At 37.6% G+C, this 23,727-nt stretch overlaps 3 protein-coding genes across 4 annotated transcripts; 2 read left to right on the top strand and 1 right to left on the bottom strand.

Annotated features, from left to right (window-relative positions):
• Positions 1-1,883: 1,883 nt before the first annotated feature.
• On the top strand, positions 1,884-10,047 carry LOC113018823 (ubiquitin carboxyl-terminal hydrolase 17-like protein B). Of its 2 annotated transcripts, none has more exons than XM_026162220.1 (11): positions 1,884-2,349; positions 2,618-2,723; positions 2,830-2,945; positions 3,099-3,169; positions 3,254-3,394; positions 6,593-6,688; positions 6,815-6,946; positions 7,040-7,174; positions 7,301-7,338; positions 8,224-8,264; positions 8,356-10,047. In XM_026162220.1, the coding sequence occupies exons 1-11, from the start codon at positions 2,301-2,303 to the stop codon at positions 9,351-9,353; spliced, it is 1,923 nt and encodes a 640-aa protein (XP_026018005.1). In that variant the 5' UTR covers positions 1,884-2,300; the 3' UTR covers positions 9,354-10,047. The 2 variants fall into 2 exon arrangements, with proteins under 2 accessions (XP_026018005.1, XP_026018003.1); XM_026162218.1 differs by having other exon boundaries at positions 2,615-2,723.
• A 122-nt stretch (positions 10,048-10,169) lies between these two features.
• On the bottom strand, positions 10,170-14,247 carry LOC113018824 (probable E3 ubiquitin-protein ligase ARI5). Its single transcript, XM_026162221.1, has 4 exons — positions 13,962-14,247; positions 13,605-13,705; positions 12,572-12,745; positions 10,170-11,863 (listed from the first exon to the last, which is right to left on the bottom strand). The coding sequence occupies exons 1-4, from the start codon at positions 14,038-14,040 to the stop codon at positions 11,408-11,410; spliced, it is 810 nt and encodes a 269-aa protein (XP_026018006.1). The 5' UTR covers positions 14,041-14,247; the 3' UTR covers positions 10,170-11,407.
• A 2,598-nt stretch (positions 14,248-16,845) lies between these two features.
• Positions 16,846-23,439, top strand: LOC113018822 (uncharacterized). The gene is made up of 11 exons (XM_026162217.1): positions 16,846-17,026; positions 17,119-17,240; positions 17,425-17,495; positions 17,678-17,791; positions 18,464-18,559; positions 18,729-18,854; positions 18,946-19,080; positions 19,214-19,251; positions 20,008-20,048; positions 20,144-20,232; positions 20,720-23,439. Exons 1-11 carry the CDS (start codon positions 16,863-16,865, stop codon positions 21,806-21,808), a joined length of 2,085 nt encoding a protein of 694 aa, XP_026018002.1. The 5' UTR covers positions 16,846-16,862; the 3' UTR covers positions 21,809-23,439.
• Positions 23,440-23,727: the final 288 nt, after the last annotated feature.

Here is a 23,727-nt window from a genome sequence, read left to right as displayed (position 1 = left end):
GTCTTATAAACAGTGCATTTGCATAATGACTGAAACTAGCACCACTGAAGGAACAATGGGCTGGAAGGTCAGTTCGAAGGAACTGATGATGAAGGAACTGACCTCCCAGCCCATTGTTCCACTGAAAACGCTACGTCCAGATGAACTGGATCAACCTTTGGAGATAAAGCACATAATGTGGAAACTCAGTCTAGTAACAAGCAAGTCCAACTTTAAGTACATTACTTAATAGACCTGCAGAGTAGGTCTCTGCAGGAGCTGTATACCTCCAGGACACTTGGGCGTGGAGCTCGGATCACTGCTGACCCTTCTCACAGTCTGTTCGACTTGCTCCCCTCAGGCAGGAGGCTCCGGTCCAACTGAATGTAGAACCTCTCGCCATAAGAACAGTTTCTTCCCCTCTGCTGTTGGACTCATGAACAATAAATAAGACTGTTCCCAACACAAACACATGACTCTCTACTGTGTTCTCTGCATCTGCTCCATTTTTGCGCTGATCATCACCTGCATTTATGTATATATCTATTTGCTTAGCACTTTTAATTTTTATGTTTATTTAAGTGTTTGCTTTATAGTATGTTTTGCACTAAGTACCGAAGTGTGTGTGTGTGTGTGTGTGTGTGTGTGTGTGTGTGTGTGTGTGTGTGTGTGTGTGTGTGTGTGTGTGTGTGTGTGTGTGTGTGTGTGTGCGCGCAGGAGAGGAAGCTCTGCGGCTGATATTTACAGATAAGATGTTGGATGGATCTGAGACAAAGTTGTCTGAATATGGAATCCAGCACATGTCTGTGATCCACATGGTGATGAAGGTTCCTGGAGGACTGAAGCCTTGACTGAGATCATCTCCACCGATGGCTTCAGCTGCCACTGCTGCTTGCACTTCAGCCACTGTTTGCAAGTTGCTTTGTATATAGACTGTTTATAAAAAGTGACAATAATCCAATAATATGCTCATGTTTGAAAATAATCAGCTTTTATTGTTGTATAAAATAAAACTGTGCTCTTCAATGCATCCTTGTCTGTAAGTATATATGGAGGTCTTCAGGAAAGAAATAAGACAAATTAACATTAAATGCATTAAATAAGTGTACGTTTTCTGCTTTCTGACAGATATTGTGGTGGAAAGACAATGCAGCTGATGAAACTTTCTTAAAGATTGTTATTAAACAGAGGAAAGGCAAGTGCTGCCTGCAAAGCAGAAAGCATGAATGATCTCATCGGGAATCTTATCAAGTAAACACCCTCACAGCTGGAATCAATGTGGCTGTTTTGACAGAACGTTGCATGTTCAGTGGAATTTCCTGGTAATTATAATCTCATGAGCTCATCATTTTGGCTGTGTTTTTGGTTTCTAAGTCAACAAAGCCGGCTGAACTTCAACTCTAGTCTCTTCATTTAACACAGAATGAGTGTCTCAGCTTCCACAGCACTCACTGACAAACACACATGCAACAACAGATGAGTGCTGATGGGGATAAAACATATTCTGTAGGAATATTAGTGTTGAAGCAGGCTATGAGAGCAAAGATACCTTAAAATGTAAAAAGTATTGTCCCCCAGTATATATCACTATATATATTATACACTATATATTACTATATACATTTCAGCATACAGCAGCAGTGTTTCCCAGAAATGGGCATAAAAGAAAATTGCATAAAAGTATTTGTTTTTACTGGTGTACTGTGTAGTAACCCGAACAACAAGTAGATAATGTCATTGCTTTACCTGCTCTACATCTCTAATAACTAACACCCTGTGCCAACAGTGATTGCTTCACTTTCTGAATTAAAAATAGATGACTGACGTATTCCAAAGGAATGCATTGTTTGCTTCAGAGTTCAGTTATCCCGCCTTCCTTCTAGAATCGGTACACATGTAACATATTAACAGGTTTCTTATTTCTGATTAAATAACTACGGGTTCATATTTTTTAAATATCACATTTAAGGGTGCAGTGCCCACTACCTTTTGGAGAGGATAACATTGTTCGGTCATGTGACGCTTATTTTAATAGAAATAGTTGTTTTTTCCGGTGTACCCTGAATACAGCACGAACAGGTCAAACAGAAACTATTTCCACAGTTTCGACTTAACTGGACGTGAAAACAGCTTAATCCTCTTGTGCGTGAAGAATCTCAGGGAGTGTCTCGAAGTTGCAATCGTAATGCATGCTCACATGCATTAGTGCATTTGTAGAAAAGGTATTTACGGAACCGTTGCGACTGTTTTGCTGTTAACCAGCCGTGTCTTTGTGGCCGCTGGCGGCGTAAAACGGGACTGAGGTTCTAAAGTGACTGAAAATGAATTACACGGGTCGACAGTTTTTCGACGGAACCTTTAACCTTGCAGGTAGGTGCAGTGCGTTTAGTGTCCTCAACCTCTTTTGCAGCAAACTGGGTCTTAAAAATGTAATACTAAGCAGTCTATTCACTAGAATGTGGACTGATCAACAGAGATTTTGACACTTTTCTCGTAAAATTCAATCTACAAAACAGTAAATTGTGCAAAACATGAACGGGTGCAACTACTCGCTGTCTGTGCTGTTTTATAATCCATGCTTATGGTATGAAAGCAGTTCTGCTACTTGCATGCTTTCATAACAATCTCTCCCCAGCAGCGGATGTAAAGTATCATGGCTTGGCAAAAGAAGGAGCAACATGCTATCTGAACAGTGTGCTGCAGGTGCTGTTTATGACCAAAGACTTCAGAGAAGCTGTGATGAGGTTTGTTGTTGTCCGTTGTCATGCACTATAATGTATTCATGTCAGCTAGATTAGCAGTTTAAAACTGAGTTTTGTATCACTCATGACCAGCAGTGTCTTTGTTTAGGCACACCAATGAAAATTCTCAGTTTATTGACCAACATCTTAAAGCACTGTTTGAAGACTTACAGAATCATACTGCAAAGACGGATGCATTAATAAAGAAGCTGGGCATTGACAATGGTACAGTATGTTAACACACAGGACAACAAAACATTTGAATTCTGTAAATCACCTGTGCATTTGAAGTGTTGCATTCATAACCCATAATTAAAGTTCATAGTTAAAGAAACATTTTTATAGTTGACTTGTTTTGTTGAACATCTCTGCACTCAGTGTATGAACAGCATGATGCTGCAGAGTACTTTGAGAAGATTTTAACACTGACCAGTCCTCAGGCATCACAGGTACAGTCTTCATCAAAGGGTAACTATAAGCAGGATGGAAAAAAATAATAGATGTTAACAGGTTTGTGTTCATTTGTTTTTCAGATCTTCCATGGCATGTTGGCAAAGAAGACCACCTGTTGTAAATGCCTGACAGAGACTGACATAGATATACCGTTCTGGCATCTTCCTCTTGCACTGGTGGATTCCTGCACTGACACAAAAGGAAGTGAAGGATACAGAGTGGTAAGGATCTGACAAGCCTCAAACCTCTGAGCATGTTTCTGTTTTCAATATATACCGTAGGGGAAATTTCAAACCCTGCTGAATTTGAAAATTTTCTGAAAAAGAAATGAACAGTCTCTAATTTTTGTGATAGTGTCATGGAGAGACAACATGTTAACCAAAAATTCATAAAAACACGTGACATAAAAGTTTTAGGGTCTTGTAGCTGGTCACCAGGCTTGCACATGTCTCAGGAGGATTTTTGGCCCACTCTTCTTTACAGGAACTCTCTTAATCCTGTTTTTTTTGTTTGTTTGTTTGTTTGTTTTTTGGCTGCCACTTAGCACTCCCTACACAGATTTTAAGGACTGAGGTCTGGCTAGGCCACTCCATGACTTTAATGTTCTTCTTCATTAGCTCCTCTTTTTGTTTCCTTGATTGTATTTTTGAGTCATTGTCATACTGGAAGACCATCCAGGATCCATCTTCAGTGTTCTGGCTGAGGGACGAAGGTACAATACGGTGGAGTCATCCTGTACTCTTAGCAGAATAACAGCCCAAAGCATAATGTTTCCACATTCATGCTGGACTGTAGGGCACGATGTTCTTTGGGCCATACTCAGCATTCCTCTTCCTCCAAACATTGCAGGTCAAGTTGATGCCGTAGAGCTCGATTTTGGTTTTGATTTGACAACAGCGCTTTATCCTAAACCTTCTCTAAATTATTTAGAGGTCACTGACAAACTAAAGATGGGCCTGTACTCGCTCCTTCTTGATCAGAGGGAGCTTTTGGGTGCTGCAAGACTTTAGTCCATTATGCCATTAGTGTGTTATCAATGGTGTTCTTGCTGACTGTGGTCACAACTACCTTGATATCATTAACAAGCTCCTCCTGTGTACTTTTGGGCACATGATCATCTTCACCATATGAGGCAAGCGCTCCACACTGAAGGCGACCAATGGTCATTTTATGTTTCTTCCATTTCTGCAAAACTACACCAACAGTTGTCACCTTCTCACCAAGCTTCTTGCTGATGGTGTGGTAGCACATTCCAACCTTATGCAGATCTACAGTCTTGTCCCTTTGACAGATCTTTGGTCTCACCCATGGTGGTGGAGATGTTGGAATGAAACAAACAGATTCTGTGAAAAGGTGAGCTTTATACTGAGACCAGGAGTATCTGCAATTCACTGATTGGCTGTGTACCCGTGTGGCACACAGATTACAATCTGTGGGAGCCAGAATTTTGGCTGGTTTGCAGACTACATTCTTATTTCGCTCTATACAGTGCAAATAAAAGTTGTTTTCTGGATTTTTGGTTTATATTCTGTCTCTCTCCATTTGAGACTGTTCATTTCTTTGAAAGTGAGCAATTCAGCAGGGCACCCAGTAATTATTCCCTCCACTGTACACTTTCAATTGGTTTAACTTTTGCCCCTGAGCGTGTCGGTGGCTTTTCACCAGTTTTTATTCCCTTTACTTCACAGCAGTGGCTTATTCATAGTCATAATTACAGTGCAGATTAGTTGGCCATACTTTAGAAAAACTAAGACAAACTAACGAAGAAAAATATTTTTCTAGAAAACAAAAGACAAAGAAATATCTCCCACTTAAAGATGAATATCCAAAACTAAAGTTCTAAATAAAGTAAAATACATATATTTAGAAAGAATATCTATTCTTTAACTATTTAAAATCAAGACAGTATAAACATGAACAGTTTTGAATCATCACATTCAAACCTGTTTCTTGCCACACTTGGTACATCCCCACCAAAAATTAACCATAATGTGATCAAAGGGCCTGGACTACTTTCACGGTTCCTTGATCTAAACCAGGGGTTCTCCGACTTTGAAGAAATGTTTTCACACACAGTCTAATAAAAACAATGACAGAAAAGCCTAACTGCAACTTTATTTAGATAATAAACTCTAATAAATTCACAATGAATCCTTCAGTAACTTGTTTTAAACAAATAACTTTCATTTCAAACAACTATTTGTAACTTTTGTCACTAAACCGCTTCACTAGTCTGCACCACTTCTTCAAACAAGCAACAAGTTAAACAAAATGTGAAAATTGACAAACAAAAATAAAGTTCAGTCTTAGTCTTATAAAGAAAAAGAAATCCAGAAACTTGTGAACACAGATGAAAAATATAGAATTTATTGAGAGTTTATACTATTCACTCTTATTGGCTGTAGTGAGCCTGTTTTTGACTGCAGAGCTTTGGTGGGGTGTGGTCTGCGGCATGGTTGCGGGGAAGGCGGACACACCTGAGCGGCATCCCCAATCATGCCTCGCCGACTTAAAACAGAATGAACTGGGTCCTGTTGTTGTTGTTGATGTGTGTAGGCTGTAGCCGAAAAGCTGCAGCTGCGTGTGTAAGTCGACAGCCGCAGATGTTAAACATGAGGTCCGCAAAACTTATCTGCCAGGTAACTTGTACCTGTCAGAACTCTGCCACACACTTTGAGAACCGCTGATCTAAACTACGAGGCCAAGCACAGTCAGATGCAAACTAATGTGTTATAAATCTTTAAACCAGCATTTTCAATCAGGCTCTCTTTAGGATTGCTGCTATTTTACATTCAGTTGTTCATCACAGTGAGTTTGTCTGAGTTACAGTAGCACTAGTCTCTGTATCTGTTGACCCTAGAACTGAAGAAGCTTCTCTGATGAGAGGTGAAACGTCTTCAAGCAACTTAAAGAAGTCCAGACGCTTTTCTTTCCAAGCTCCTTAGACCGTGTCATAAATCTAAGAACACACCTCCCGCCCTAAATCCACATGCATGGGAAGGTGGGGGTGGGGAGAGTAGTAGCACAACTCAGAACAGTGTAGGCCACAATGATAACAGGGGTGCTAAAGTCCAACCCTGTCTCTTTCTAAGTAACACAAAGGAACTGGAATGGTTTGAGTTATCAGCTACAGATTTTTTATAAATCAGCTGCAGCTGATGCAGAAGTCTGCAGTCTGAATGCCTACTAACACCAGTAATTGTGTGCTGGTTGTGTAGTTTGTTACTAAAGTGAGGGTTTACTGCTTTCTCTCAGATCTCCTTCAAAAGGAAGTTAGACTCAAGGGTTAATTAGTTGTCTCTTGTTAGACACATTCCTTCTTGAGAAAACATTTCTGAATACCGTACATCCGTGAAACTAGTCAGCGGGTTTATGTCAGAGGGAATTAAGGAATAAAATGAAATGTGTGCATTTTCCAGGTGGATGGCATTGACGAGTTTTTCAGAATGACAGAATTAAATAGAGAAAATCAGATGTACTGTGACCAGTGTGATGACAAAGTTGATGCTACTACTGTAAGTAAAGAGAAAAGTTGTTTCTGATTTATGCACATTAGCTGATTTTGTTATTGTAGAATTATTACTTCATAATGTTATAATGAAAAAAAACCATAATGACATATTCTGATGTTTTTCTTTCAGAAAGATGTAATGAAGCATCATCCAGATGTTTTGCCTCTACTTCTGAAGCGCTTTGAGTTCAGCTATCATGACATGTCATACGTCAAAATCAGCTGTGCTGTGGAGGTTCCCTACACCCTGCAGATACCAGACGTATGTATAACAGTATATTTTAATATTTATACAATATCCTTTTCATTTTCTTTGCTCATTTTCATGGCTGTCATTTCTTTCTTTGGTGATCAGAGTCAGACATATGAACTGTATGCAGTTGTGGATCATGTTGGTGATCTGAGAAGTGGACTTTACAGTGCAAGAATCAAGATCGAGGAGGAACACGGAGACAGATGGTATAATTTCGATGATGCTGAAGTCACAGAGGTAAGACTGTTAGTCCTTTCTTCACTATTGCTGAAACATTATACAAAACAGCCATGTTGCGCAGTTATGTATTACAGAGGAGGAGAAAGAGATGCATCATATGTTGCTTTGCTTTTTCCATCACAGCTTGATTATGAACCGTTCCAAGTAGACAACACTGAGAAGTAAGATTTTGTCTTTTTCTTATATCCACATAGTGTTTTTTTGCAAATATTTCTTTATTTTGCACAAGTGCATACTGTAGATATATTAGAGCTCATGTATGCAGGTGAATGCACTGGCATTGAATTTAATGCACTATACCACATTACTATGTCATACCATTCTGCTGATGCAAACAAAGGAATGGTTTAGATCAGCCATTCCCAAAGTCAAGAGTGCTGAGGCCCACTTAAAAAAAACAGAACATCCCTCGGGGCCCACTCACTCTTAAATCTTCAGTCTAATCAAAATACAAAAAAAACAAAAAATATGAATTTTCTAAAAATTGTATTAAATAACATAAACAACACAGGCTGTACCGAGTTATATGCCAGTTGTTAAGGTCAATGTGTCATCCAGGTTAAGGAGACACAAACTTCAAATCAAGAGCAGAAAATTTAGGTTAGAATAATAATATAATAAAGCAACCATACTCCCGGTTTAAATTCAGTTTTTTTTTATATAAATATATTTATATAAATATGTATCAGTACATGAGTATTTCTAACTGAATTTCTGTTATCGCTGCGGCCCACCTGCAGTACCTTGGCAACCCACCAGGAGGCCTCAGTCCTTACTGGTTTAGATCAAAGCAAGTTCATGGTTTAGAATTACCCACTCAAAGTCCAGACCTAAATATTATTGAGAATCTATGGCAAGACTTAAGCATTGCTGTTCACAGTTGCTCCCCATTTAATCTGACTGAACTGGAGCTAATTTTCAAAGGGCGAATATCGCAGTCTGTAGATATACAAAGCTTTAACATACTTTTCAAACCACTGTATTGAATACATGAGCTACACATTTTGATTTAGTTGAAAAATAAATCAGTTTCTTTTCTTCTTTAGATCTGAGAGTGCTTATCTACTTTTTTACAGAAAGAAGAAAAGTAAGGACAAATCTTTTTATAATGCTTTCCATTAATGTTTTGTTGGTGTGCATTAAATGCTTTTATAACAAATTTCAAATTCATCCCGCAGATGCTGTTGGTGAAGAGATCAAGGAGATGGAACAGTTGTCCCTGACAACACGCCATAGAAATCACACAGACTGTGAGGGTGGTAAAGTATCAGACGACTCTAGAAAGGATACAGGAGAACATGGGGGAGGTAGACCAAATGTTGGAAAAGATTACAGCTCTAAATTTGTAAGTGTTGAAGCTGATAAAGTAACGACAGGAGAAGGAAAGCTGTTAACAAGATATGACCTCTTAAATGGATCTCAGGACGAGCAAACAGGCAGTGACAGAATACAAATCATACCTAAAGATAATCAGATGAATGAGCAGAGGAGCATTAGCAGGTTTCTTAATGAACCAATAAAAGAAGATGTGATGGGTGAAGCCAGTAATCATGATGTTACACATTCAGCACATAAAGATGTTAGTGTGCAAACTCAGAGGAGGAGTGTGAGGGATGACAGGGAAGAAACGGAAGAAGCTGATAAATATATTCAAATGAGTGAAATCGCCCCTGAAAATCCTGACAACAGTGAAGCTGTGAAGCATGTTAGCATGAGATTAGATGGTAGAGGGCAGAAAACAGCTGAGAAGATTATCAGTGTTACCCGTACATCACAAAGTGTTGGTGGTGTGCAGATACAGAGCAAAGAACAGAAAAATGAACGTGATACCAAACTGAATCAGAGTGAGGGGAATAAGATAACAAAGGAAAGACTAACAGAGGAGCAGGACGGAGGTAGTGAGGAAAATATTGAAATTATAAGACTGGAGTGTTTTCAACCAAAAGCAAGAATTGGAGCTCAGCGACTTACAGAAGGAGGACATGTTTCAAAGAATTCAAGTCCTATTGTTAGAGTAATTGACGAAGAGCATACAGAAATTGATAGTGTTTGTAAAGACGACAGTCAGACAAAGATCATCATAAAGAAAACTACGGATGAAACCACACAGCACATGACGAAATGGTTAGAAAAACAAAGAAATATTAGAAGAAGTTTAAATCTTGAAATAGATTAAGAGGTCACTTTGGGCAAAATGTAAACTCTTTAAATGTCAACAAAATACACATTTTCATTCATGAATATGATTGATACCAAAATTGCATTGAAGATCGCAGAGAAAGTGTTATAATACTGCTCATTTATTCCACTGTTCTTTTTGAAAAATATAGCTTGAGTGTTGTATTTGTCTCTTTTTCATTCATTTTAACAGCTACAAAATGCTTAAGTTAGAATTGACTAAAGGCTTTATTTGCCGTAACGTTTTTAAAGGTTCAAAGAAACTTGGGATATACCTTAACACAGAATTATATTTCTGTTATCACTGAGTGTTTTTGTCTTTTGTTCTTAATGGTTTCATTTTTATGCAGTCTTTTAGTGTATTACCGATTTCATTTTATTTTCACATTTCTTTGTGTAAAAAAACAACAACATACCAATGAATGTAAAGTGTCAATGATTTCAGACAAGAAATTTCACAAGGAAATATTTAAATGTAAACTTTTGTGTGTTTATATGTTTAATGCCTGATTTTAATTGCAGTATTACTTAATTACTTTTCAATCTGCTGTGCATTTCCTTTTAAAGCATTGCGACATATTGTGTTCTTCAGCAGAGCCCTCTGAGCTCATCTGTTGCCATTTCTTTGTCATTTATATATTGATTTTCTTAACTTTGGCTCTGAATTAATAAATACAAAAATACTCATTTTACAGTATGTTTTGATTACAATCGTGGCTAAAATGTTGTCCATATATTGTATATGACTTTACCTCTGGACCCAATAAGAAATTCACCTAGCTTAGATCAGATTTAAACTTAAAATTTACAAATTAACAAAAATAATTTTGGTGACGATGGCTGAGCTGAAGAAAAATTATTCTGGATAAACTTAACATGGTTAAATGAACGCGAATTCAATGCACATTACTTAAAGCAATTTTACTTCCTAATTGAAATATAATAAATGGGACAACAGAGAGGAGAGTGTGTTTCATTACTTTAATTTGACTCCCATAGTTTTTCAGCACAAACAGGAGTCAGTCAGCTAGTAAACATAGAACAACAAGGAGAATGGGTGTGTGGGATGAAATCATAGTGGCAAAAATATTTGGAAAGGAAACCGTTATTTTTATTGTTACTGTCACTCTGTTAGTATTCTGGTATTCATTGGCAAAGGCCATTTATACTCCACAATGCCGAGTAGTGTGCACAGGACCACTAAAGGACATCAGGGCCTAAGGCCACTCACAAGAAGTCTGTTTCTAATTGTTTGGTCAGAGACATTCACACCAGTGCTGGAAGTCATTTTGAAGCTAAGGTAGTACTCAACTTGTTCCTCTTTCCACAAAGGAACAGATGCCGGTCCTGCAGATGGGTGGAAGGCCTTCTACAACCCTCTCCAGCTCTCTTAGAGTAACCGCTTGTCTCCTGGAGTCTGCTCCATGCTCTTAAGACTGTGCTGGGAGACACAGAAAACCTTCTGGCAGTGGCATGTAGTTTTGTGGCATCCGGTAGAGTTGGACTGTTTGTGCAACCTCTGTAGGGTCGAGTTTTCACCTCACGCTAAAAGCAGTGAAACTGACCGTAACCAAAGGAAAACTAGTAAAAAAGAATAGATGATGACAAAAAAAAATATCAGCATCCTCCACCAGTAAAACCATTCCTACTTTTGTGGTTGTCTCATTGTTGGCCCTCTACTGCACCTATAGGGTTAATTTCATTTATATTAAAGCTGCAGAAACTGATTAACACATAAATATCTACATGAACTGATATTTGTCAGACACTAAATATGTATTCTGTTTATTTGCAAGGAATCTTTATCAAGTGACTTGTTTGTTGATGACTAACTATTATTTAATAGAGATTAAGTCAAAGAAAACTATTTTTTAAAAAGTCTGTTGTACAACATAAAAATGCATACAGGAAACATAGTTTACCACTATTTAAAGCATATGAGCAAGTCAGGCTATAAAACATTTGGCTTCTCTCAATGAAATTCTCTGAATGAAATATAAAAGAAAAAGTCTAACATGAGAGAAGGATCTGACTCAGAGAGCATGCTGTGTCTTAGTTTCTGCGCCACACAGGTATTGAAGTTTGTCTGGGAGCTACACCATCACTGCAGGGGATGAAGTAAGAACTTGTCTTCAAGCACTCAGGAGTGAGTTTCAGACACACAAAGCAGAACTCTTTCTGACAGCGAGGACAGATGATGTTCTTGCAGCCTGTTTTGTCGTGCTCCACCCTCTGACCACAGGTGGGACAGGCCCGGATGGAGGGACAGGCATCAACCCCCTCAACCTGAGGGAGAGCGGTAGTCTTGCAGTTCTTGAGAAGTTCGAGGTCGTGATTGATGCATCCATCGTTGTCACAGCGGTCAGAGCGTGGAGCGCTGCCTTTCCATGGCTTCAAACACTGCCAGCAGAACTGGGACACTTTCTTCTTGTCTGCAGTGCAGATTGTGCACTGAACATTAAGGTTGGTCAGGTCCTCTCTCTCCACATAGGTTTTGCAACCAGGACACTGTTATGACAAACATTCAAGAAGTTCAGTGTTTTTGGATATAAACTTTCTTTATTTAGAGTCACATGACTGAAACTGATCAGATTGATATTATCCTCACATCAGTGCAGTAAACTTACCAAGTTAGTTTGTTTTTATCATGATGACTAAGAGTAGTGAGGAATTGCTGGCACTGCTTTGACCAAAGATTAATGACTACATTTATACCACCTTTAACCAAAATACTTTTATCAATAATTTCTGAAACACTTACCATGTGAAAATGGTACCTTTTTTAAGCACAGTTTGAATACTGTGAGTGGGCCTAAGGGGCCAGGACCTGCTCACTTCAACAATGGGCCTATCCTGATTGCCTCAAATATTTTTTTTCAGGTTTTATTTTTACTTATCAAAATAAATGTTTAAATAAACAAAAGACTAAAAATGTTTTTCTTTCTAACAAAAAAGTCATTTATCAAGTTATCAGCCAAATTATGGCTGGAGAACGGGAGTGAGAGTTAAAAATTTCCGTCTATTTTTTTTTTCTTCATGACAGCGCAGGCGGTTTTGATTGAGATCATTTATTAAATTTACAGCTCAGTGTGTTGATCCTGCTGTTGATATAAATCAGGGAACAAAGAAAATTATCCCCAAAATAGCCTTTTGTTTTGTAGGAGCAATCATTCTCTACTAAACTCTTAACTAAATGAGGTTAACTTGGACACTTACAGTTTTAAATTCACAGTACTCTGTGGCAGCTAGGCGAGCGATGTTCTCTTCAAAGTATTCCATCTCTTCTGTTGTCAGTACTGCCAGCCTGCGCACCTCTTGGTAGGACCAAGCTGCATCACACTTCTGTAGCGTACCATTCTTTAGAGCTGGGCACTTAAATTTGTACTGGCCCTGAAAAAGATGTTAAAGATGTAAAGACATCTAATTGATGTTTTTGATAGAAACAAGTTCTAAACACTGGCACAGCATCAAGCTTAATTTAATGTTTCCATTTATGTGTTGACTACTTACACTTAACAATTATGACTTTGGTCACCATGGCTAAAAATGTCCATAAAATACAATACAATGTACAATTAAAAATAAATAAATGCATATATATGTGTGTGTGTGTGTGTGTGTGTGTGTGTGTGTGTGTGTGTGTGTGTGTGTGTGTGTGTGTGTGTGTGTTTTAATGAGTTATTTGATTTCCCCATTTATGAACACCTTTCTCACTTTTTGTGTTGGTTACATGGTATAAACTGAGAGTTTTTTCTTAAATACCTTTTTATGTAACAGAAAATCCTTTTGTTCATGTGTTTATTCACCATAAAAAATCAATAGTAACATTGAATAATAACATAAATATCTAAGCCATTAAATGCAGTAATAGCAGGTCAGTGCATTTAGACATGTTCACCATGAACTACTGAGGTTCAAAGTGAGAAGAAGGATGTAAATCCTTTAAAGGAGACCTCCCAGTCTGTATGTGTGGTGTCTGTGGTGTAGGGTTAGTGTAGTGTCTTCACATTTGAGTGACAACTTTCTAAAAGATCCGATGATCTATCTTGTCAAATTGCCATTGTATTTGCCTATTTAATATTATAAATCCATCAGCAACATTTAAATATAAATTTTGGATGTCTGGATACAGACATAAACCAAAACCTTGCAGAAATGTAGATATTAATTTTCCCACGCAAGCTTAGACAAGAAAACTAAAAGTAAAACTATATGAAAACAATGATGTTATTTGGAACCTGGAAAGTACCTGATCCAACAGGCTGCGACACCACCCAGTGAGCGACTCCGGGGTGACGGCATGGCCGCAGGACATCTCTGCTCTGAGACCCTGGTCTCCTTCCACTGGAGCTGAGAGGAACAACAATATGCGCAGACAGTGAACTCAACATTGTGCTGCAGCTTGCCCGAGAACCTACTTTGCTCAAAGGCTCCGACCCCGGAAATTTAGCACACAAGTAAAATGTTTGTATAAAATACTACTTCATTTGGTTTAATTGGGATAACCAGTGAATTTATTATAATAATTCCAAATCAAATCACGCACAGTTATTAGAAAGAGCAGAATTAAGGGGCTTCAGTGATGATAACTAGTTGTATTTCTTACGTAGTGGATCCAGATCATCGGGCCTGTTGACGAATCTCAGCGTCGTGTCTCTGGGGTCGTATCTTTTCTCGTCGGTCATTTTAGCTCAGAAACTCTCCGTCCTCTCCGTGGATAAACAATCTGTGTCTGCAGTCAAATGAATTTGTTTTTAACTTTCAGTTTCCCCCAGCAGTTACCAGAAGTCACATGACAACGCTGGTCTGTCTTCTTGCATCTGTATTTCACTTTATTTACTCTTTAAATGTGTCCCTACTGCAACACACCTCAATAAAATTAGTGGGTCATTAGCAAGACTACATCCTGAGGTGGCAACTCCTAACCCAACTCAAATAAATTGAAATAAATGTAATAAAATATAAGTGTTTGGGAAATAATGTACTTCTAAAACTACTTTTATTGCACCATGAGCTGCTGTAACATTAATCGAATGGCTGAACTGAAGCATGCAGTCAAATTATAAGCTGTGTATTGTGCAAAAATGAAATTCGTAGGATATTTTTCGCGCTGCTTCGTTCAATTACTTCATATGCTGCCTTCATGATCTTATGTGAATTTCCAATACATCCCAACTGAAAAATATATTCCCAAACCTAATTTGCCGAAGGAGTGCATGTTAGGCTCTGGGTTAATCCACATGTGTTTGTGAGTAAGGAGATATTAGGTGTTCTGCATTCACATTTTTAATAAGTTTCTGAAAAAAAATAGTAATTCGATAATTTCGAGATTTCAAACACGTAAGCAACATTGCAGACCCGAAGAGAAAGAGAAAGTAATCCGGGGCTTTTAAATTCATTGGATCTGTAGATCGCAGATTGTGTCGGGAATAAACTAAGTAGTTCGGAAGGAATGCCTTGAATTAAACGGAAGGTAGGATTCTATGTGTTGTTGTTTAGTGGTTGCTTAGCGTAACCGGTAAAATATGCGGCTTATTTCTTTTTAAGGAGCAGTTTATTCAGCGGTGCAGAAGTAAAGTGGTTGCAGGATGGCACAGAAAATGAACGGACAGTGCACCAATACATCTCTGGGTAAGATTTCAGAAAATATTTAAAGCTCTTTTGTTTGTTTGTTTTTTGTTTTCATCCTCAGGCGTATTGTTGGAGATGGATATTTATCCAGCGTACACGAATTTCGATGTTTCCTTTTTGCCTTTTTTCATTTAGCTTTCATCAACATCCTTATCATCATAAATGTTTAATAGATAGAAAATTGCTGAATTACAAATCTCTCTCGGGATCTGAGGTTATGTTCAGATTCTTTTTCTAGCCAATTTCCTGCACTATAGGTTGATTATTTAGTTTGGGCAGAGAGTAGCTGTTTTTGATAGGGGTGATATGGGCGGTTGCCCAGGGCGGCATCTTGGTGGGGGGCGGCTTCACGAGCATCGGCAAAAAAAAACAAAAAACAGTTGCTCGTACTCATGCTGCCCCGACATCAGCCAGCGCATTTTGGGGATGGCATAGGCACCGATCGGTTTTCTATCGCCCATTTGCTGGGAGTAAGGGCGCCCTCGTTTGCGCCTGCTGCTTGCGGCACAGGGAGGAGAGGGTGGGCTGCGGGGGATTCTCTGTCTGTCTGGAGCAGCATCTAATAACTAACTCGCAAAATAAAATAAAAACAAACCAACAAACACGAAAACACCAGACATTATGATACAGACTTTTTTCGTTTTTTCGAAATTCTATACGCGAAAAGTGAGCGCGAGAGCCCTCGGTGCGCCTGCTCGCTGCTGAAGTCAAAGTAAACTTTATTGTCATCTTCGCTACATACAGTCCAGTATATAGAGAGACGAGACGACGAGGCTCCAGTTACAGCAGTGCAAGTAAACAAACAATATTTATAAGAAGATTAAGAAAATAAATATACACTTTAGGACCAGGGGTAAAGGGATCAATAACAATTTAAAATTCATAATTTACAGTTTAGTCTGTTACTATTTTTACCATTTCTTCTTGGAGCAAATGTAATCCACGTTATTTCCTTAGGGATTAATATTTAAGTATTCTGATTCTGATTGTTTCAGGATGACCTGCCATTATCCAATGACACATCTGCTTACCCGTATCTTTTGCTTGTTTCTTCTCCTCTTTTTTTTCTGTTTTTTCTAAACTGAGCACCTGATGACTTTGAACTTTTCTTGTTCATCTTCCATTGGTTTTAATTTTGCACTTCAGTATGAACATAAGTCCCCCAACTCAACCATCACCACAACATGACCTAATAGACCTACACCTTAGTTCACAGATTCGCTTTGTCGAGGGTGTATTTCTGGGATTTCGCACAACCCAGGATTGTGACTAGCCAGCATGAGTGGGTGGGAGGTATTATCCAACATTGTCCTTATCCTGGACAACATCCAGCTCTCAGACACCCTAACTGAGTCCAGCTCCATCCCCACAACATTACTGGTCTTGTGGATCCGTTTATTTTGTCTGTTAGTGTCTGTGTCCCTCAACCTTCTGCCCCAGCATGCCAGAGGAAATGTTCACCCATGGCACCAAACAGGCTAGGACCGCCCCTGTGGACAGACACTCGACTCTAAAGAGAGTTTTGCTTGTTCCAAACTGTTGTAGTTTACCAGTTACTGAGGCCACTATACTCCTGGCAATGCTCCAAGCTTAGATGCCCCCGATCTTTGGTTCAATGTAATATAATTTGGAGGTTTACAGGTAGTCTTTGGACTTAATTAGCTCTCTTTTTCCTCGCACTGTAAATTTTGGGACATTATATGAATTGGTTTGTGCTTTTCCCAATCAGCCAACCAAATCAAATGACTGAATTTGACTGGAATTGGCAAATGAGATGTTTTAGAGTAATATTAACATTGAAAAAAATACCCAGTTAAACTCCTAATGTAGAAATTATAAAATAACTGTTTTTGGTTTATTTCTCTTCGGGTATTTTATGATCCAGGCTCATGTTTTAAATATATTTCTTCTTTGTATGAATTCTCTCTTCTCATCAGCTAACAGGTATCATGGACTGATAAACCAAGGATCCACATGTTACTTGAACAGTGTGCTGCAGGTGCTGTTCAGGACCAAAGACTTCAGAGAGGCTGTGAAAAAGTTTGTTGTCCAGCTTTAAGCATGATTCTGTATTTATCATATATGAAGTTTACGGTGCATTTGTTAATCACTCATGTTTACTTCCTGTGTAGGTACTCCGAACAAAATGCCCGCTCTGAATTCCTTGATCATGACTTGAAAGCCTTATTTGATGACTTGCAGAACTATACAGCATACACATTTAAAATAACAAACAAGCTGGGCATCGACAATGGTACAGAACAACAAAACCTTTTTAACACTGTAAACTCCTGAGCACTGTATAACTTTAAAATAATTTAAAATAATACATACATAATTTAAAATAATTATTAAAATATTATAAAAATGGAAAATTGTAGGGTAAAATTACAAAATGACTTCTTTTAAAAAATAATAATAATATGCATTTGTCACAGTGAATGAACAGCGTAATGCTGCAGAGTACGTTGAGAGGGTTTTAAGAATGACCAGCACTGATGCATCAAAGGTAAGGTCTTCATCGATGCTAAAGGGTGTCTATATCTATACACTGGATCAAAATATCCTTTTTTAATTGTGGAGTCTTTGCCTTAGAGTATAAAATGCTTTGGACAACTTTCGTTGTGAACAAATGCTTTCTAATTATAACTGAAAGAAAATGAACAGATTTTTGTGCATCTGTATTTTCAGATCTTTCACGGTCACTTAGTAAACAAGACCACCTGCTCTAAAGGTCATATACAGACTGACAGAGATGCACCATTTTGGTATCTTCAGCTTTCACTGGTGGATTCCTGCAGTGTGGTAAGGATCTGACAAGATGCAAACTTCTCAGCATGTTCTGTCTGTCAGGATAGGACAGCTGTGAGAAATTGTTTTGACCTTACATGCTTTTGTCAATTACAGATATATAATATTTTCCGATTTTCAGTAAATAATAACTGTTTTACTTTCATTTTATCCACTTTCTATAAAAAACACAACACTCATTTTTTTCACTGCATAAAATGTGTTACACTTTATCACTTTGTTACTATTTTAGTATACATCATTTACACATCATTATTGCATAAATCAAATGATTTCTTTGTGGAGGAGTACTAACATGACAATTCCTGTAGCTACAGTGCTATAAAAATGAAATAGTTGTTGAACCATGTTAAGTACCATGGCCTAAGTACAGACTTCATTATAAAACCTAAAACCTATAAAATAACTTTTGGGGTGTCTAAATGATTGATTTAGGACTCCTTTATTTAATTTAAAAATACACAATTTATCTAGTTTTGCCTATATGTGTACTGGTTAGATTTTTTCTTTTCACTTTTCTTTTAAACATTGCATCTTAACCTTTGAGTCTGACCTAATAAAGTTAATGGGTCATGTTAAAAACCTTCTTCTTCAAGAAAAATTCTTCACCTCATTTCACTGGTCAGCACATCTTTGTCAGAGCTGATTTTAAATAACATTTTTCAGGTGAAGGGCATTGAAGAGTTCTTTAAAACTTCCGATTTCTGCGGAGAAAATCAGATTTACTGTGAGCAGTGTGGTGACAAAGTTGATGCTACTATGGTGAGTTTAAAGAAAAGTTTTTGATTGTTTTATGATTCATTGAATACAATTACTCAAACATATTAACATGTATTGGGAACAGACAAGCTCCCTGAGGCAACTGTTGTTGTGATTTGGTGCTTTATGAATATAAAATATAATATAATTGAATTGAATGTTTTTCATTCAGACAGCTGTAATAAAGGATCATCCAGATGTTTTGTGTCTGCTGCTGAAGAGGTTTGAGTTCAACTATAATTACATATCATACATCAACTCTTATGTGGAGGTTCCTGAAACCTTGCAGGTACCAGAGGTACATGTATAGTATATTTTAATATTTAATCAATATCATTTTCATTGTCTTTGCTCATTCTGATGGCTGTCATTTTTTCTTTGGGGATCAGAATCAGAAATATGAACTGTATGCAGTTGTGGATCATTTTGGGGATCTGAAAGGTGGACATTACACCGCAACAATCAAGATCCAGGAGGAACACGGAAACAGATGGCATCATTTTCAAGATACCAGAGTCACAGAGGTAAGACTGGTAACTTTTTCACTGTTGATACTAAAACATGCTCCTAAATCACTGTGTTGTACAATTACTTGTATGCCTTACAGTGGCAAGACAGATCCATCATGTTATGCTTGATTATTTTTTCCATCATCAGCTTGTCTATCAGCCATTCCAGCTGAATAACACTGAGAGGTAAGTTTTTGTGCTTGTTTCCCTGACTGTATATATTTTTCCATTTATTTTTCCATTGTAGTTCAAATATTACTTGAAAGTTGGTATGAATACATACATACATACAATATGTATACAATGCAGGGAATAAGCACTGAAGGCATGTACAGCTATCTTTCTTTTGGTGCCTGAATCGTTTGTGAAAATTGTTTTATATTAAATAATTTTGTAAAGTAGCAAAACAAGAGCACTGCAATAGACAGGATGTACCCTGCCTCTTGTCTGTGGTAGATTGGATAGGCTCGAGACCCCCGCAAGTCTGATAAGGATAAGCGAAAGAGAATGGAGAATTAATGGCAAAACAAGCGTTTTGTAAAAAGTAAAAGGTGGTATCAAATTATATTTAAAATATACTGAAATACCCATTATGCAGAATGTCCATTTTCTGTGTAGCTTTATCAATGATAATATTGAATTACAAAATTTATTTTAAAATTTGTAAAAATTCTGCAAATTATAAGTAATTGAGATTCTTAAATGACTGGTAGAGAGTAAATGGTGCAAAATTAGCATCCAAATATTGGAGTAGATGTAGAAATAAGCTGGTTTGCAAAACCCTGACAATGATAATTGAAACTCAATGCACTTCACAGGGAAAATGAAGACACATAAAACAAAGTGCAAAAATTGGGTTTACAAAAATGCTGTTATGTATAACACACAAGCCATACATTTAGATTTATTTGAAAATGAATTAAATGCTTTTTTTCCCATTAGATCCCAGAGTGCATATCTTCTTTTTTACAGAAAAAGTAAAGGTAAGGACAAACTGTTTTTAAAAAAAAATACTTAACTGGTTTTCGTAGTGAGTACATGAAATGTTTGCATACCTAATTTCTAATTCGTCTCCCAGATGCTGCTGCTGAAATGGTCAAGGAGATGCGCAGCCTGGCCATGTCAAATATGCAGGTCATACATGAGGGAGCAGCCCAAATTCCACAGGTAAGATTTATCACTGTAGGCAACTCTGAAATCCTTTTACATACTGTAAAGACATTGCAGTTTGTGCATCTGTGTGATAGTTTATAATTTGTAAAATAATTTCTCACTCTTAGGACCTCAGTCAGTTTCAGCTTGGTATCATGATAGGGCAAAAAGGCCCTGAAATTTCTTTACTACTAAAGAGTCCACATTCAATTGTCCACTTAGTCATAGTGAAAAGAATTTTTAATGCTTTAGCATTCCAAGACATTTTGGACAATTTAATGTGCCCAACTTTATGTAAACAGCTTCGGGGCAGTCATGTCTCTCTGTTTCCTGTTTTATTGTAAAGGTCTTGTTTCCTTGTTCGATGTATCTAGTTGTGCTTCCCCTGTGGCGTCATGTTAATTTGTGTCAGCTGTGTCCCTTGTGTGTTCTCACTTCTCTTGTTATCTGTGTAATTAATTTGTGTTTTTTATGCCATTTGTATGTTTTGTCTTGTGTTCAGGACAATGGACTGAATTCCATCGCAAAAAGTCTGCCTTTAAGGTCCAGCAAGCAACGTTTTCCATCAAGTTCAACTGGCAACTCAGGAAGTCCAGAAAGCCCTCGAACTGTATTAATTCGTAGGATAAAGGTTGTTGAAGATCTTTTGGTTGTATTTAAGGACAAAAGCATTATGACTGTGACTTTAAAGATGGACTTTGTCAATGAAAGAGGTATCGATGATGCTGGTGTGTCAAGGGAGGTTTACACTGCATTTTGGGAGCAATTTGTGGAACAGTGTGAAGGTGAAACAGAGCGAGTTCCAAGGCTGAGGCCTGACTTTTGTGAGGCTGAATGGCAAGCGGTTGGTCAAATTTGGGTGAAAGGATTTCTAGACCATGGAGTCTTTCCAGTGAGGCTATCAAAGGCTTTCATTTTAGCCTGCATTCATGGAATTGACTCAGTCAGTATAGACATTCTGATGACATCGTTTCTCAACTATGTCGCTCCTGTTGAGAGATCAGCAGTTGAAAATGCTCTCCAGGGCACAATGGGTGAAAGTGATGAAGAGGACCTGCTTGACCTTTTCACAAGGATGGGCTCACACTCTCTACCTCCTAAGAACAACATGCAACTTGCCATTGAAAGAATGGCTCATAAGGCCATTCTGCAAGAGCCAAAGTACATAGTTGATTGCTTCTCCACACCTATGGCAGGTCTACAACAGAAACTGTCAGACAAGGAAAGGGTTTTGTCTCTGTATGAGACAAAGAAGGCCACAGGCAAAAGAGTATTGCAACTGTTTGAAACAACAAACATGGTGCTGTCTCAAAGAGAACGTATCACCTTTAAGTATCTTCAGCATTATGTCAAAACTGCTGATGAAACTAAAGCTGAAAAAATCCTGCGTTTCTGCACTGGGTCTTCTGTCATTTGTGTTGACAAAATTCTTGTGTCCTTTAATGCTGAAACTGGGCTCAGAAGAAGGCCTGTTGGTCATACTTGTGATGCTACCCTTCATATACCATGCACTTACAGTTCTTATCCTGAATTCCGCACAGAGTTTGACAACATTCTTTCCAGCAATTACTTTGAAATGTATGTAATTTAAACTCAATAGAAGTGCTTTAAAGAAAAATACTTAAACCTTTAATTGTTCCATTGTTATAAAGAGAAAAGTATGCTTCTACAGTAAGTATTTCTAAAACTGCCCAACTTGCACAAAAGCAATCAAGACCAATGAACAGTACAACAGGTAAAAAGAAAAGGATGTACATATGGTTTTGGGGTAAAAGGTCTATTAAATTATTAAAATAATTGAAGGTTAATATAGATGACAACCTGTTTACAAAATCTACAAGCTAATGTAGCCTGTGTGAAATGTTGCCTACAAAGACTGTCATGTAATGATAAACCCAAGTTTGCTTGATTAGCTTTCAGAATTTCTATGTAACATATGTTTTAATATACTACACTTGATCTTGCCTCACAGCAAGGTCCTGAAGAGAATGGATGAATACATATGTTTTATGTCCCAAAATATAACTAGTTGTTTTGTAAAAAATCATATTACTATCACAAGTTTTCTTCTTGAAAAACAGTTTGTGCATATTGCCAGAAAATAACATATAGATTATCTATAAGCCTTTGTATTGCCTTGATTAGTTAAAAATCACCAAGGAATTATTAACCACTAAAGATTCTCTCTGTCAATGACATTAATTGCAATTGTGCTTTTCTTTCATTTGTATTTCTTTGTTGTTGAAGTTTTTCTGTTACATTGGGAGATACATCCTCAAAAACCTTACTTTTTTGTGGGGTTCCCCAGGCGTCCATTCTTTGCCCACTCCTTTTTATCAATTTAATGCTCTCTATGGGTTCAATTAAAAAAACAAAACAAAACAAAAAACCATGGCATCTCATTCCATTGTTACGCAGACAACTCACAGATTTACATTCCAGTGTCAGGTAAATGTGAGAGTCCTCTGAAGGTTTTGTTAGATTGTTTGTTTGTTTGTTAGATTGTTTAACCTAAATAAACAGAAAACAGAGGTCATTGTGTTTGGTCCCTGTAACCTCTATGAATTTGGCCCCCTAGAAATAAATTTAAAAAAAAACCTTTGCGAGGAACCTCGGAGTGATTTCTGATAGTGATCTAATTTTTGCTAAGCAGATTAATGCTGTAATCAAGACCAGTTTCTTTCATCTTTGGCTACTTGCAAAAGTGAGACCCTTTCTTTGTTTCAAAGATTCTCAGAGAACTATCCATGCCTTCATTTCATCTCGCCTAGACTTTTGTAATGGTCTTTACACTGGTGTCAGTCTGTCATTAGTTAATCGACTGGAGCTGGTCCAAAATGCTGCAGCACAGACCACATATGCCCCATACTAGCATCCTTACACTGGATGCCAGTTAGCTTTCAAATTTATTTTTAAAATTATATTTGTTTTTAAGGCTTTGCACGGGTTAGCACCCTCATACCTCTCTGGTCTTTTAAACTGGTGCACACCTGCAAGATCACTGAGGTCTGTGGATCAAATGCTTCTAACTGTCCCGAGGTCCAGATTAAGGTACAGAGGAGACCAGCCCTTTGCCGTGACTGCTCCTGAATTGCAGAACAAACTGCCCCTTTCCACCAGGACCTCCCCAGCATTAGACACTTTCAAAACCCGTCTGAAAACCCACTTTTATTCCTTGGCTTTGAAATCAGAATGAGTTTTATACTACTTTTATTTGTCTTATTCGTCTCATTTTATACAACTTTTTCTTCATTTTTATCATGTTTTCCTATGTTTTTATGTCTTTTAATTATCTTAAATGTACAGCACCTTAGTCAACAGCTGTTTTTTTAAATGTGCTATATAAATAAATTTTACTTTGACTTTGTCTGTAGTATGTAGTTTAAGAAATAAAAGTTTGACTATATTTCAGCTTATTTCTCCTGTACTTCAAAAATGTACCATTGCATTCTTACAAAAGGGGTGAGTGATGTCAATGAAGCATATCAATTAACTTACGTAACTTAAGTA

Source organism: Astatotilapia calliptera, chromosome 3, assembly GCF_900246225.1.
Source record: "Astatotilapia calliptera chromosome 3, fAstCal1.2, whole genome shotgun sequence".
Lineage (NCBI taxonomy): Eukaryota > Metazoa > Chordata > Actinopteri > Cichliformes > Cichlidae > Astatotilapia > Astatotilapia calliptera.
Note: the sequence above shows the minus strand (reverse complement) of the source record. Positions and strands in the feature narration are given on the sequence as shown.